At 46.4% G+C, this 13,798-nt stretch overlaps 1 protein-coding gene across 4 annotated transcripts in view; it reads right to left on the reverse strand.

Moving 5' to 3' along the window:
- CAMTA2 (calmodulin binding transcription activator 2) overlaps positions 1-13,798 on the reverse strand; it is a 116,613-nt gene that overhangs the window by 89,205 nt on the left and 13,610 nt on the right. For all 4 annotated transcript variants that reach the window (XM_083185785.1, XM_083185783.1, XM_083185784.1 and 1 more), the window contains exon 2: positions 1,015-1,116. In XM_083185785.1, the coding sequence (XP_083041911.1) occupies positions 1,015-1,045 (31 nt within the window). In that variant the 5' untranslated portion in view covers positions 1,046-1,116. The remainder of the gene's footprint in view (positions 1-1,014; positions 1,117-13,798) is intronic.

Consider the following 13,798-nt stretch of genomic DNA (forward strand, 5'->3'; position numbering starts at 1 on the left):
CGGGGTACAGCGATATAATCTCACCTGAGACCTTGGGGTACAGCGATATAATCTCACCTGAGACCTCGGGGTACAGCGATATAATCTCACCTGAGACCTCGGGGTACAGCGATATAATCTCACCTGAGACCTCAGGGTACAGCGATATAATCTGACATGAGACCTCGGGGTACAGCGATATAATCTCACCTGAGACCTCGAGGTACAGCGATATAATCTCACATGAGACTTCGGGGTACAGCGATATAATCTCACCTGAAACCTCGGGGTACAGTGATATAATCTCACCTGAGACCTCGGGGTACGGAGATATAATCTCACCTGAGACCTCGGGGTACAGCGATATAATCTCACCTGAGACCTCGGGGTACAGCGATATAATCTCACCTGAGACCTCGGGGTACAGCAATATAATCTCACGTGAGACCTCGGGGTACAGCAATATAATCTCACGTGAGACCTCGGGGTACAGAGATATAATCTCACCTGAGACCTCGGGGTACAGCGATATAATCTCACCTGAGACCTCGGGGTACAGCGATATAATCTCACCTGAGACCTCGGGGTACAGCGATATAATCTCACCTTAGACCTCGGGGTACAGCGATATAATCTCACCTGAGACCTCGGGGTACAGCGATATAATCTCACCTGAGACCTCGGGGTACAGCGATATAATCTCACCTGAGACCTCGGGGTACAGCGATATAATCTCACCTGAGACCTCGGGGTACAGCGATATAATCTCACCTGAGACCTCGGTGTACAGCGATATAATCTCACCTGAGACCTCGGGGTACAGCGATATAATCTCACCTGAGACCTCGGGGTACAGCGATATAATCTCACCTGAGACCTCAGGGTACAGCGATATAATCTCACCTGAGACCTCGGGGTACAGCGATATAATCTCACCTGAGACCTCGGGGTACAGCGATATAATCTCACCTGAAACCTTGGGGTACAGCGATAAACTATAACCTGAGACTTTGGGGTACAGTGATATAATCTCACCTGAGACCTCAGCACATTCCTTGCTAGTCATTGTAAACCGCTGGACATCTCGGGGAGAGGAGAAGAGGTGTTAGGCCACAGGGTGTCTGATATTACTGTGCTCTATAGAGAAATACAAATATGACACATTAACAGGGATGACAATAGTAAGGAGAACAGAAAAAGGTGATGGTGCGGTGATATCCGCTCTCTCGCTCTCCGTTCTACCTATCCATCACCATCATCTACTGCCTATGGCCACGGAGTGCGTAAGAAATCACACAACAGAACAGCAGAGGATGGCGGGGGAGGTACATATGTCAGACATGGCGGCCAGAGTGGGCTACACTGCGACCACAGCTGCAGGTAACACAGGAGGGGTCACGGTACATACAGGGGGAAGAACTGGGTGCATGTGTGCTCCTATCCCCTGTATACACAAAAGCAGTAATACAGCCCTTGTACCGCACTGCGGAATATGTGTGCACTATATAACAACTGGTAATAATAGTCTCTGTACAGCGCTGAGGAATATGTGTGCACTATATAATAACTGGTGATAATATTCCATGTACAGCGCTGCAGAATATGTGTGCGCTATATAATAACTGGTGATAATATTCCATGTACAGCGCTGCAGAATATGTGTGCGCTATATAATAACTGGTGATAATATTCCATGTACAGCGCTGCAGAATATGTGTGCGCTATATAATAACTGGTGATAATATTCCCTGAACAGAACTGCGGAATATGTGTGCACTATATAATAACTGGTAATAATATTCTCTGTACAGCGCTGCAGAATATGTGTGCGCTATATAATAACTGGTAATAATATTCTCTGTACAGCGCTGCGGAATATGTGTGCGCTATATAATAACTGGTAATAATATTCTCTGTACAGCGCTGCGGAATATGTGTGCGCTATATAATAACTGGTAATAATAGTCTCTGTACAGCGCTGCGGAATATGTGTGCGCTATATAATAACTGGTAATAATATCCTCTGTACAGCGCTGCGGAATATGTGTGCGCTATATAATAACTGGTAATAATATTCTCTGTACAGCGCTGCAGAATATGTGTGCACTATATAATAACTGGTGATAATATTCCCTGTACAGCGCTGCAGAATATGTGTGCGCTATATAATAACTGGTAATAATATTCTCTGTACAGCGCTGCGGAATATGTGTGCGCTATATAATAACTGGTGATAATATTCTCTGTACAGCGCTGCGGAATATGTGTGCGCTATATAATAACTGGTGATAATATTCTCTGTACAGCGCTGCGGAATACGTGTGCGCTATATAATAACTGGTAATAATATTCTCTGTACATCGCTGCGGAATATGTGTGCTATATAATAACTGGTAATCATATTCTCTGTACAGCGCTGCGGAATATGTGTGCACTATATAATAACTGGTAATAATAGTCTCTGTACAGCGCTGTGGAATATGTGTGCGCTATATAATAACTGGTAATAATATTCTCTGTACAGCGCTGCGGAATATGTGTGTGCTATATAATAACTGGTAATAATAGTCTCTGTACAGCGCTGTGGAATATGTGTGTGCTATATAATAACTGGTAATAATAGTCTCTGTACAGCGCTGTGGAATATGTGTGCGCTATATAATAACAGGTAATAATAGTCTCTGTACAGCGCTGCGGAATATGTGTGCGCTATATAATAACTGGTAATCATATTCTCTGTACAGCGCTGCGGAATATGTGTGCGCTATATAATAACTGGTAATAATATTCTCTGTACAGCACTGTGGAATATGTGTGCACTATATAAATAACTGGTAATAATAGTCTCTGTACAGCGCTGCAGAATATGTGTGCGCTATATAATAACTGGTAATAATATTCTCTGTACAGCGCTGCGGAATATGTGTGTGCTATATAATAACTGGTAATAATAGTCTCTGTACAGCGCTGTGGAATATGTGTGTGCTATATAATAACTGGTAATAATAGTCTCTGTACAGCGCTGCGGAATATGTGTGCGCTATATAATAACTGGTAATCATATTCTCTGATCAGCGCTGTGGAATATGTGTGCGCTATATAATAACTGGTAATAATAGTCTCTGTACAGCTCAGCGGAATATGTGTGCGCTATATAATAACTGGTAATAATAGTCTCTGTACAGCGCTGCGGAATATGTGTGCACTATATAATAACTGGTAATAATATTCTCTGTACAGCGCTGCGGAATATGTGTGCGCTATATAATAACTGGTAATAATAGTCTCTGTACAGCGCTGTGGAATATGTGTGCACTATATAAATAACTGGTAATAATAGTCTCTGTACAGCGCTGCAGAATATGTGTGCGCTATATAATAACTGGTAATAATAGTCTCTGTACAGCGCTGTGGAATATGTGTGTGCTATATAATAACTGGTAATAATAGTCTCTGTACAGCGCTGTGGAATATGTGTGCGCTATATAATAACAGGTAATAATAGTCTCTGTACAGCGCTGTGGAATATGTGTGCGCTATATAATAACTGGTATTAATAATCTCTGTACAGCGCTGTGGAATATGCGTGCGCTATATAATAACTGGTAATAATATTCTCTGTACAGCGCTGTGTAATATGTGTGCGCTATATAATAACTGGTAATAATAGCCTCTGTACAGTGCTGCGAAATATGTGTGTGCTATATAATAACTGGTAATAATAGTCTCTGTACAGTGCTGCGGAATATGTGTGCGCTATATAATAACTGGTAATAATAGTCTCTGTACAGTGCTGCGGAATATGTGTGCACTATATAATAACTGGTAATAATAGCCTCTGTACAGCGCTGCGGAATATGTGTGCACTATATAATAACTGGTAATAATATTCTCTGTACAGCGCTGCGGAATATGTGTGCGCTATATAATAACTGGTAATAATATTCTCTGTACAGTGCTGCGGAATATGTGTGCGCTATATAATAACTGGTAATAATAGTCTCTGTACAGCACTGCGGAATATGTGTGCGCTATATAATAACTGGTAATAATAGTCTCTGTACAGCACTGTGCTACATGTGTGTGCTATATAATAACTGGTAATAATAGTCTCTGTACAGTGCTGTGGAATATGTGTGCGCTATATAATAACTGGTAATAATATTATCTGTACAGCGCTGCTGAATATGTGTGCGCTATATAATAACTGGTAATAATAGTCTCTGTACAGCGCTGCGGAATATGTGTGCGCTATATAATAACTGGTAATAATAGTCTCTGTACAGCGCTGTGGAATCTGTGTGCACTATATAATAACTGGTAATAATAGTCTCTGTACAGCGCTGCGGAATATGTGTGCACTATATAATAACTGGTAATAATAGTCTCTGTACAGTGCTGCGGAATATGTGTGCGCTATATAATAACTGGTAATAATAGTCTCTGTACAGTGCTGCGGAATATGTGTGCGCTATATAATAACTGGTAATAATAGTCTCTGTACAGCGCTGCGGAATATGTGTGCGCTATATAATAACTGGTAATAATATTCTCTGTACAGCGCTGCGGAATATGTGTGCGCTATATAATAACTGGTAATAATAGTCTCTGTACAGCGCTGCTGAATATGTGTGCACTATATAATAACTGGTAATAATAGTCTCTGTACAGCACTGCGGAATATGTGTGCGCTATATAATAACTGGTAATAATAGTCTCTGTACAGCGCTGTGGAATATGTGTGCGCTATATAATAACTGGTAATAATAGTCTCTGTACAGTGCTGCGGAATATGTGTGCGCTATATAATAACTGGTAATAATATTCTCTGTACAGCGCTGCAGAATATGTGTGAGCTATATAATAACTGGTAATAATAGTCTCTGTACAGCGCTGCGCAATATGTGTGTGCTATATAATAACTGGTAATAATTGTCACATGCCGCCGTCCGGGACCCCCGGGACCCCCGGGACCCCCAGCACCCGGACGGACGGTAGGAGCTGGGCGGCGCAGGGAGGCTGGGGACGCTGCCGAGCAGCGCTCCAAGCCTCGATCTGGAGCCGGGCGTCGGGGCGTTGCTAGGCAACGTCCCCAAACTTCCGCCCGGCAGCGCTGTACGCGTGACGTCACGCAGGCGCCGGGTTTTGAATAAATAGCCGGCGTCTGCTAGGCACAGACGCCGGCTATAGCGTTTTCAATGCTACCCCGGTCCCTGGAGTTTTTGGGGTTCTTTTCCCGGTGCCTCCAGCTGTGTCCAGCGTCTCCTGTGTCAGGGTCTCCTGTGTCTCCTGTGTCAGCGTCTCCTGTGTCCTGCTTCTCCTGTGTCCCAGCGTCCAGTGTTCCTGCTTGGGGAATTCCTGGTTCCCGCTGTGTGTGCTCCTGTCCCGGGGCGGAGCCCGCGTGATCTCCACCTTCTCCATCACTTCGTGGGTCACGTAAGTGCTCCTGTGGAGCCCCGGTACTTCTTTTGACTCAGTTGTGGCCCTCCGTGGCCGTTCCCCTCCGCGGGACTGCTTTCTCTTCATTTCAGTGTACTTTTTATTCCTGTCTCCTATTTCCCCCTTGGTCTTGCTCCCTAGTCTCCATCAGGTAGGGGTTTCCCCTTTCCTCTCTGCACCCGGTTTTGGGGAACATCCTTTTCCTGTTTTTCTTGGTTCCAAGGATTCCCTATTCTCTGTTGGGTTTGCGACTCGGTCGCGTTGTCCTGTCCTTGGCCTGGTGCCGGTTAGTTAGGGGTTCCTTATCAGTTAGGCCCATTAGCTAGATCTGCCTTTTGAGATACCCCCTGGCGATCGTTCACCCTTTGTCTCCATATAACACCTGGCTGCATCGGGGTCGGAGCAGGCTTAACCGGCTCCTTCGAACGCGGCGGCTACAGGCGAAGCCTAGCACTACCGCAGGGGTATTCCATCTGCCCGGGGGACTCAACAGAGTTAGTGTAGGCTTCGCTGTGGCCGTCCTAAACAGCGGTCCCAGCTACGGGTTCACGCCTGAACTTCCACCTCCAGTTGCCCGTAAAAGTCACGTGGTGCCTCGCCAGGCAGCGTAACATTATAGCCGGCCAAAAGACGGACTGACTGGTGGTTGCGTCAGAGGTATCACCAATTTTTTCTGTAGATTTTCCATTTTTTCTCCAGGGAGTCATCATCATGAATCCATCAGCACAGGCATTTTCGGATCAAATTCAGGGGTTAACCCAGATGGTGCGAGACCTGTCCCTGAAGGTAGCATCCCAAGAGCAGAGGCTGCGTCCTCCAGACCTCGGTACCCCGGAACCAAAAATGAACTTGCCTGATCGGTTTTCAGGCGATCGCAGGTCATTCTTCAACTTTCGGGAGAGTTGTAAACTATTTTTTACTGCAGGGGGACCCTCAAACTTGGGCCTTTGGCTTGCCTTCTGATAGTCCGGCTTTGTCTTCGGTGGATAATTTTTTCAGTTCTTTAGGTCTGCTGTACGATGACCCCGACAGGGAGGCCTCAGCAGAGACGCATCTTCGGGCCCTTAAGCAGGGTAAGGACCCGGCAGAGGTCTACTGTACCGAGTTCCGCCGCTGGTCTAACGACTGCGGGTGGAACGACCCTGCATTACGCAGTCAGTTTCGCTGCGGTCTGTCCGAAGAAATTAAAGACTGCCTGATCCAGTACCCCACTCCTACTTCTCTTGATAAGCTTATAGAGTTATCCATTCGGATTGACCGTCGCCTCCGGGAGCGGAGGTCGGAACGGGGTTCCAAGATCCAGCCGGTTCCCTTTGTGTCGGCAGTCCCAGAGGAGAGTGAGGAGCCGATGCAAGTTGGTGCGTCCCGCATTTCTCCAGAGGAGAGAACCCGCCGAATGAGTACGGGCCTTTGCCTGTATTGTGGGAGTAAAGGGCATGTCCTCCGCAACTGCCCCAGCAAGCCAGTAAAAGTTCGGGCCAAGTGAACGAAGAGAGGGTTCACTTAGGCCTCCAGCTCTTTTCCTCTCTTAACTCTTTACTGGTTCCGGGGACTGTTTCTTACCAAGGGGTTAAGTTTTCCGGGTCCGTATTTATTGATAGCGGTGCGGCCGGGAACTTTTTAGATATCTCGACAGCCCAGAGTTTAGGCATTCCACATGTCAAGCTCCCAAGACCCATTACGTTACGGGGTTTGGATGGTAGTGTCCTCTCTAACGGGACAATTTCCTTGTAGACACCTCCCCTACATCTGTCTGTCGGGTTGTTTCATCAAGAGGAAATTTCCTTTTTGCTTACATCCTGCCCAGCGGTCCCCATCGTACTTGGGTTCCCGTGGTTGAAAAGGCACAATCCTTTCATTGACTGGAACCAAGGGGAGATTGCTCGATGGAGTTCCACCTGTGGTGAGCATTGTTTGAACATCTCACTACCCCTGGGTTCCGTATCACTCCCGGAGGTTCCATATCCTTATCAGGACTTCACGGATGTTTTTTCTAAAGGGAAAGCAGATGTCTTACCACCTCACCGTCCCTATGACTGCGCGATCCAGTTAGTCCCTAATGCCCCTTTACCCAAGGGCAGATTATACGCCTTGTCTGCTCCAGAGACAAAGGCCATGGATGACTACATTCAGGAGAACCTCACGAAGGGATTCATTCGGCCGTCCAAATCTCCCCTCAGTGCCGGATTCTTTTTTGTGGCCAAGAAGGACGGTACGTTGAGACCCTGCATTGACTTCTGTGCACTCAACAAGATCACGGTGAAGAACACCTATCCTCTCCCCCTTATCACGGTACTGTTTGACCAGCTACGGTCCGCAACCATCTTTTCCAAAATTGATCTTAGAGGCGCTTATAATCTTATAAGAATAAAGGAGGGAGATGAGTGGAAGACGGCTTTTAGTACACAGACGGGGCACTACGAGTACCTGGTAAAGCCCTTCGGCCTCTCAAACGCCCCGGCCGTCTTTCAGGACTTGATCAACGACGTCCTCCGTGATTTTCTGGGAAAATTTGTTGTCGTTTATCTGGACGACATTTTAATTTTCTCTCAAGACCTAGCTTCGCACCGGTCTCAGGTCCGTCAAGTTTTGTTGAAGCTGCGGGAAAATTCCTTATTCGCCAAGCTGGAAAAATGCAAATTCGAGGTATCCCAGGTATCCTTTTTAGGGTACATAATTTCCTCTCGGGGGTTCCAAATGGATCCCAAGAAGGTGCAAGCCGTGGTGGAATGGGTTCGGCCCACGAATTTGAAAGCGATCCAGCGCTTTCTTGGATTCGCCAACTATTACAGGCGTTTCATACATTCGTTTTCCACCATTGTGGCTCCACTGGTAGCTTTGACCAAAAAGGGAGCTGATCCTACTCTGTGGACCTCCCAGGTGGAACAAGCGTTCAAGACCCTGAAGCAGGCCTTTGTCACGGCTCCGATTCTTAGGCATCCCAATCCTGACTTGCCTTTCATAGTGGAGGTAGATGCTTCCGAGGTTGGGGCTGGGGCAGTCCTGTCCCAAAGAGATCCCGAGTCTCTTGTTTTACACCCGTGTGCCTACATGTCCAGGAAATTCTCACAAGCTGAGTCCAACTACGATGTTGGTAATAGAGAATTGCTGGCTGTCAAGTGGGCCTTCGACGAGTGGCGACATTGGCTAAAGGGCGCTGCCCATCAGGTTCTTGTTTTGACCGACCACAAGAACCTTCAGTATATTGAATCAGCCAAGAGGTTGAATGCCCGGCAAGCTCGCTGGGCCCTCTTTTTCACGCGTTTTAATTTCATTATCTCTTACCGACCTGGGTCAAGGAATGCCCGGGCGGATGCCCTCTCTCGATGTTTCATTCCTCAACATGAGAGCAGATTCAGCCAAGGGCCCATCGTTTCATCTTCCTGTATTTATGCAGGCGTTAGCCAGACTTTGGAGGGACTTCTTCGTCAGGCACAGGGTCAGGCGCCAGCCCAAACTCCTGAGAACAGGTTATTTGTTCCCCCATCTCTGAGACGTAAGGTGCTTGCCGAATGTCATGATTCTAAAACTGCCGGTCACCCAGGGGTGTCTAAGACTCTGGCCCTGCTCTCTCGAGTGGTCTGGTGGCCAGGCATGGCTCGGGATTCCAAGGACTTTGTTTTATCGTGCCCGGTTTGTGCCCGGCATAAGGTTCCGCGGGCATGACCAGTGGGGGAGTTACTGTCGCTGTCTATTCCTGTTAGACCTTGGTCTCACTTGGCCATGGACTTTATTGTTGAACTGCCAGTCTCTTCTCATTGTTGAGTCATCTGGGTGGTCATCGACAGGTTCTCTAAGATGGCCCATTTTGTGGCGCTTAGGCAGTTACCCTCAGCCAAGGAGCTGGTCACCTTGTTTTTGCAGCATATCTTCACACTGCACGGGTTACCCGCGGATATTGTGTCGGACCGAGGCCCTCAGTTTGTGGCACAATTTTGGAGACTGTTTTGTTCTGCCCTAAAGGTTAAGACCAGCCTCACTTCTGCGTTTCACCCACAGGCTAATGGGCAAACGGAACGGTTGAATCAGTCTCTCAAACAATATCTTAGATGTTTTGTTTCCAAGTTGCAGGACGATTGGGTGAACGTTTTGCCATTAGCCGAATTTGCGTATAACAACGCATATCATTCGGCTTCTAAGACCTCGCCCTTCTTTGCAGTCTATGGGTTCCATCCGCGAGCCAACTCTCTGGGACCAGAAGCCTCCAGGTCCTCTTCTTCGGCTGCCACTCGGCTCAGAGTCATTTGGAGGAAGGTTCACATGGCGCTTAAAGAAGCTGCATTTAAGGTGAAAGTATTTGCGGATAAATCCAGACGTCCTTGCCGTTTTAAGGTTGGTGACTGGGTGTGGCTCTCTGCCCGGAATATAAAGCTTCACCAACCCTTGGCAAGGTTGGGACCTCGGTTCATCGGCCCCTTTCGGATCATCAAGAGAGTTAATCCGGTAGCATTCCGGCTCTCGCTACCTAAGTCTCTCAGAATTACGAATACTTTCCATGCTTCGCTTCTTAAGCCGGTGATCTTTTCGCAGAAGTTTCCATGCAAGACCAGGAGCGGTTCTACCCCAGTAATGGTGCACGGTCAGCAAGAATTCCGAGTTGAGAAAATTCTGGACTCCAAATTTGTGAGAGGGTCTTTGCAGTTCCTCGTACATGGGAGGGGTTTCGGTCCCGAAGAGAGGTCTTGGGTTCCTGATAAGGATCTGCATTCACCCAATCTCAAGAGGTCTTTTTTCCGACAGTTTCCACACAAGCCCGGTGGTAAGGGGTTGTTAACCCCTCCTCAATGGGGGGGTACTGTCACATGCCGCCGTCCAGGACCCCCAGCACCCGGACGGACGGCAGGAGCTGGGCGGCGCAGGGAGGCTGGGGACGCTGCCGAGCAGCACTCCAAACATCGATCTGGAGCTGGGCGTCGGGGCGTTGCTAGGCAACGTCCCCGAACTTCCGCCCGGCAGCGCTGTACGCGTGACGTCACGCAGGCGCCGGGTTTTGAATAAATAGCCGGCGTCTGCAGGGCACAGACGCCGGCTATAGCGTTTTCAATGCTACCCCGGTCCCTGGAGTTTTTGGGGTTCTTTTCCCGGTGCCTCCAGCTGTGTCCAGCGTCTCCTGTGTCAGCGTCTCCTGTGTCAGCGTCTCCTGTGTCCTGCTTCTCCTGTGTCCCAGCGTCCAGTGTTCCTGCTTGGGGAATTCCTGGTTCCCGCTGTGTGTGCTCCTGTCCCGGGACGGAGTCCGCGTGATCTCCGCCTTCTCCATCACTTCGTGGGTCACGTAAGTGCTCCTGTGGAGCCCCGGTACTTCTTTTGACTCAGTTGTGGCCCTCCGTGGCCGTTCCCCTCCGCGGGACTGCTTTCTCTTCATTTCAGTGTACTTTTTATTCCTGTCTCCTATTTCCCCCTTGGTCTTGCTCCCTAGTCTCCATCAGGTAGGGGTTTCCCCTTTCCTCTCTGCACCCGGTTTTGGGGAACATCCTTTTCCTGTTTTTCTTGGTTCCAAGGATTCCCTATTCTCTGTTGGGTTTGCGACTCGGTCGCGTTGTCCTGTCCTTGGCCTGGTGCCGGTTAGTTAGGGGTTCCTTATCAGTTAGGCCCATTAGCTAGATCTGCCTTTTGAGATACCCCCTGGCGATCGTTCACCCTTTGTCTCCATATAACACCTGGCTGCATCGGGGTCGGAGCAGGCTTAACCGGCTCCTTCGAACGCGGCGGTTACAGGCGAAGCCTAGCACTACCGCAGGGGTATTCCATCTGCCCGGGGGACTCAACAGAGTTAGTGTAGGCTTCGCTGTGGCCGTCCTAAACAGCGGTCCCAGCTACGGGTTCACGCCTGAACTTCCACCTCCAGTTAACCGTAAAAGTCACGTGGTGCCTCGCCAGGCAGCGTAACAATAATAGTCTCTGTACAGCGCTGTGGAATATGTGTGCGCTATATAATAAATGGTAATAATAGTCTCTGTACAGTGCTGTGGAATATGTGTGCGCTATATAATAAATGGTAATAATAGTCTCTGTACAGCGCTGTGGAATATGTGTGCGCTATATAATAACTGGTAATAATATTCTCTGTACAGCGCTGCGGAATATGTGTGCGCTATACACTAACTGGTAATAATATTCTCTGTACAGCGCTGCAGAATATGTGTGCGCTATATAATAACTGGTGATAATATTCTCTGTACAGCGCTGCGGAATATGTGTGCGCTATATAATAACTGGTGATAATATTCTCTGTACAGCGCTGCGGAATATGTGTGCGCTATATAATAACTGGTGATAATATTCTCTGTACAGCGCTGTGGAATATGTGTGCGCTATATAATAACTGGTAATAATAATCTCTGTACAGCGCTGCGGAATATGTGTGCGCTATATAATAACTGGTAATAATATTCTCTGTACAGCGCTGCGGAATATGTGTGCGCTATATAATAACTGGTAATAATAGTCTCTGTACAGCGCTGCGGAATATGTGTGCGCTATATAATATAACTGGTAATAATATTCTCTGTACAGCGCTGCGGAATATGTGTGCGCTATATAATAACTGGTAATAGTCTCTGTACAGCGCTGCGGAATATGTGTGCGCTATATAATATAACTGGTAATAATAGTCTCTGTACAGCGCTGCGGAATATGTGTGTGCTATATAATAACTGGTAATAATATTCTCTGTACAGCGCTGCGGAATATGTGTACGCTATATAATAACTGGTAATAATATTCTCTGTACAGCGCTGTGGAATATGTGTGCGCTATATAATAACTGGTAATAATATTCTCTGTACAGCTCTGCGGAATATGTGTGCGCTATATAATAACTGGTAATAATAGTCTCTGTACAGCGCTGCGGAATATGTGTGCGCTATATAATAACTGGTAATAATATTCTCTGTACAGTGCTGTGGAATATGTGTGCACTATATAATAACTGGTGATAATATTCCCTGTACAGCGCTGCAGAATATGTGTGCGCTATATAATAACTGGTAATAATAGTCTCTGTACAGTGCTGCGGAATATGTGTGCGCTATATAATAACTGGTAATAATAATCTCTGTACAGCGCTGCGGAATATGTGTGCGCTATATAAGAACTGGTAATAATAGTCTCTGTACAGCGCTGCGGAATATGTGTGCGCTATATAATAACTGGTAATAATATTCTCTGTACAGCGCTGCGGAATATGTGTGCGCTATATAATAACTGGTAATAATAGTCTCTGTACATTGCTGCGGAATATGTGTGCGCTATATAATAACTGGTAATAATAGTCTCTGTACAGCGCTGCGGAATATGTGTGCGCTATATAATAACTGGTAATAATATTCTCTGTACAGTGCTGCGGAATATGTGTGCGCTATATAATAACTGGTAATAATATTCTCTGTACAGAGCTGCTGAATATGTGTGGGCTATATTATAACCGGTAATAATATTCTCTGTACAGTGCTGTGGAATATGTGTGCGCTATATAAATAACTGGTAATAATATTCTCTGTACAGCTCTGCAAAATATGTGTGCGCTATATAATAACTGGCAATAATATTCTCTGTACAGCGCTGTGGAATATGTGTGCACTATATAAATAACTGGTAATAATAGTCTCTGTACAGCGCTGCGGAATATGTGTGCGCTATATAATAACTGGTAATAATAGTCTCTGTACAGCGCTGCGGAATATGTGTGCGCTATATAATAACTGGTGATAATATTCCCTGTACAGCGCTGCAGAATATGTGTGCGCTATATAATAACTGGTGATAATATTCCCTGTACAGCACTGCGGAATATGTGTGCGAAATATAATAACTGGTAATAATATTCTCTGTACAGCACTGCGGAATATGTGTGCGCTATATAATAACTGGTAATAATATTCTCTGTACAGCGCTGCGGAATATGTGTGCGCTATATAATAACTGGTAATAATATTCTCTGTACAGCGCTGCGGAATATGTGTGCGCTATATAATAACTGGTAATAATATTCTCTGTACAGCGCTGAGGAATATGTGTGCGCTATGTAATAACTGGTAATAATCTCTGTACAGCACTGTGGAATATGTGTGCGCTATATAATAACTGGTAATAATAATCACTGTACAGCACTGCGGAATATGTGTGCGCTATATAATAACTGGTAATAATAGTCTCCGTACAGCGCTGCGGAATATGTGTGCACTATATAAATAACTGGTGATAATAATCTCTGTACAGCACTGCGGAATATGTGTGCGCTATATAATAACTGGTAATAATAGTCTCTGTACAGCGCTGCGGAATATGTGTGCGCTATATAACTGGTAATAATAGTCTCTGTACAGCGCTGCGGAATATGTGTGTGCTATATAATAACTGGTAATAATATTCTCTGTACAGC

The sequence above is a fragment of the Crinia signifera genome, chromosome 4 (genome assembly GCF_055691185.1).
Source record: "Crinia signifera chromosome 4, ASM5569118v1, whole genome shotgun sequence".
Taxonomy (NCBI): Eukaryota; Metazoa; Chordata; class Amphibia; order Anura; family Myobatrachidae; genus Crinia; species Crinia signifera.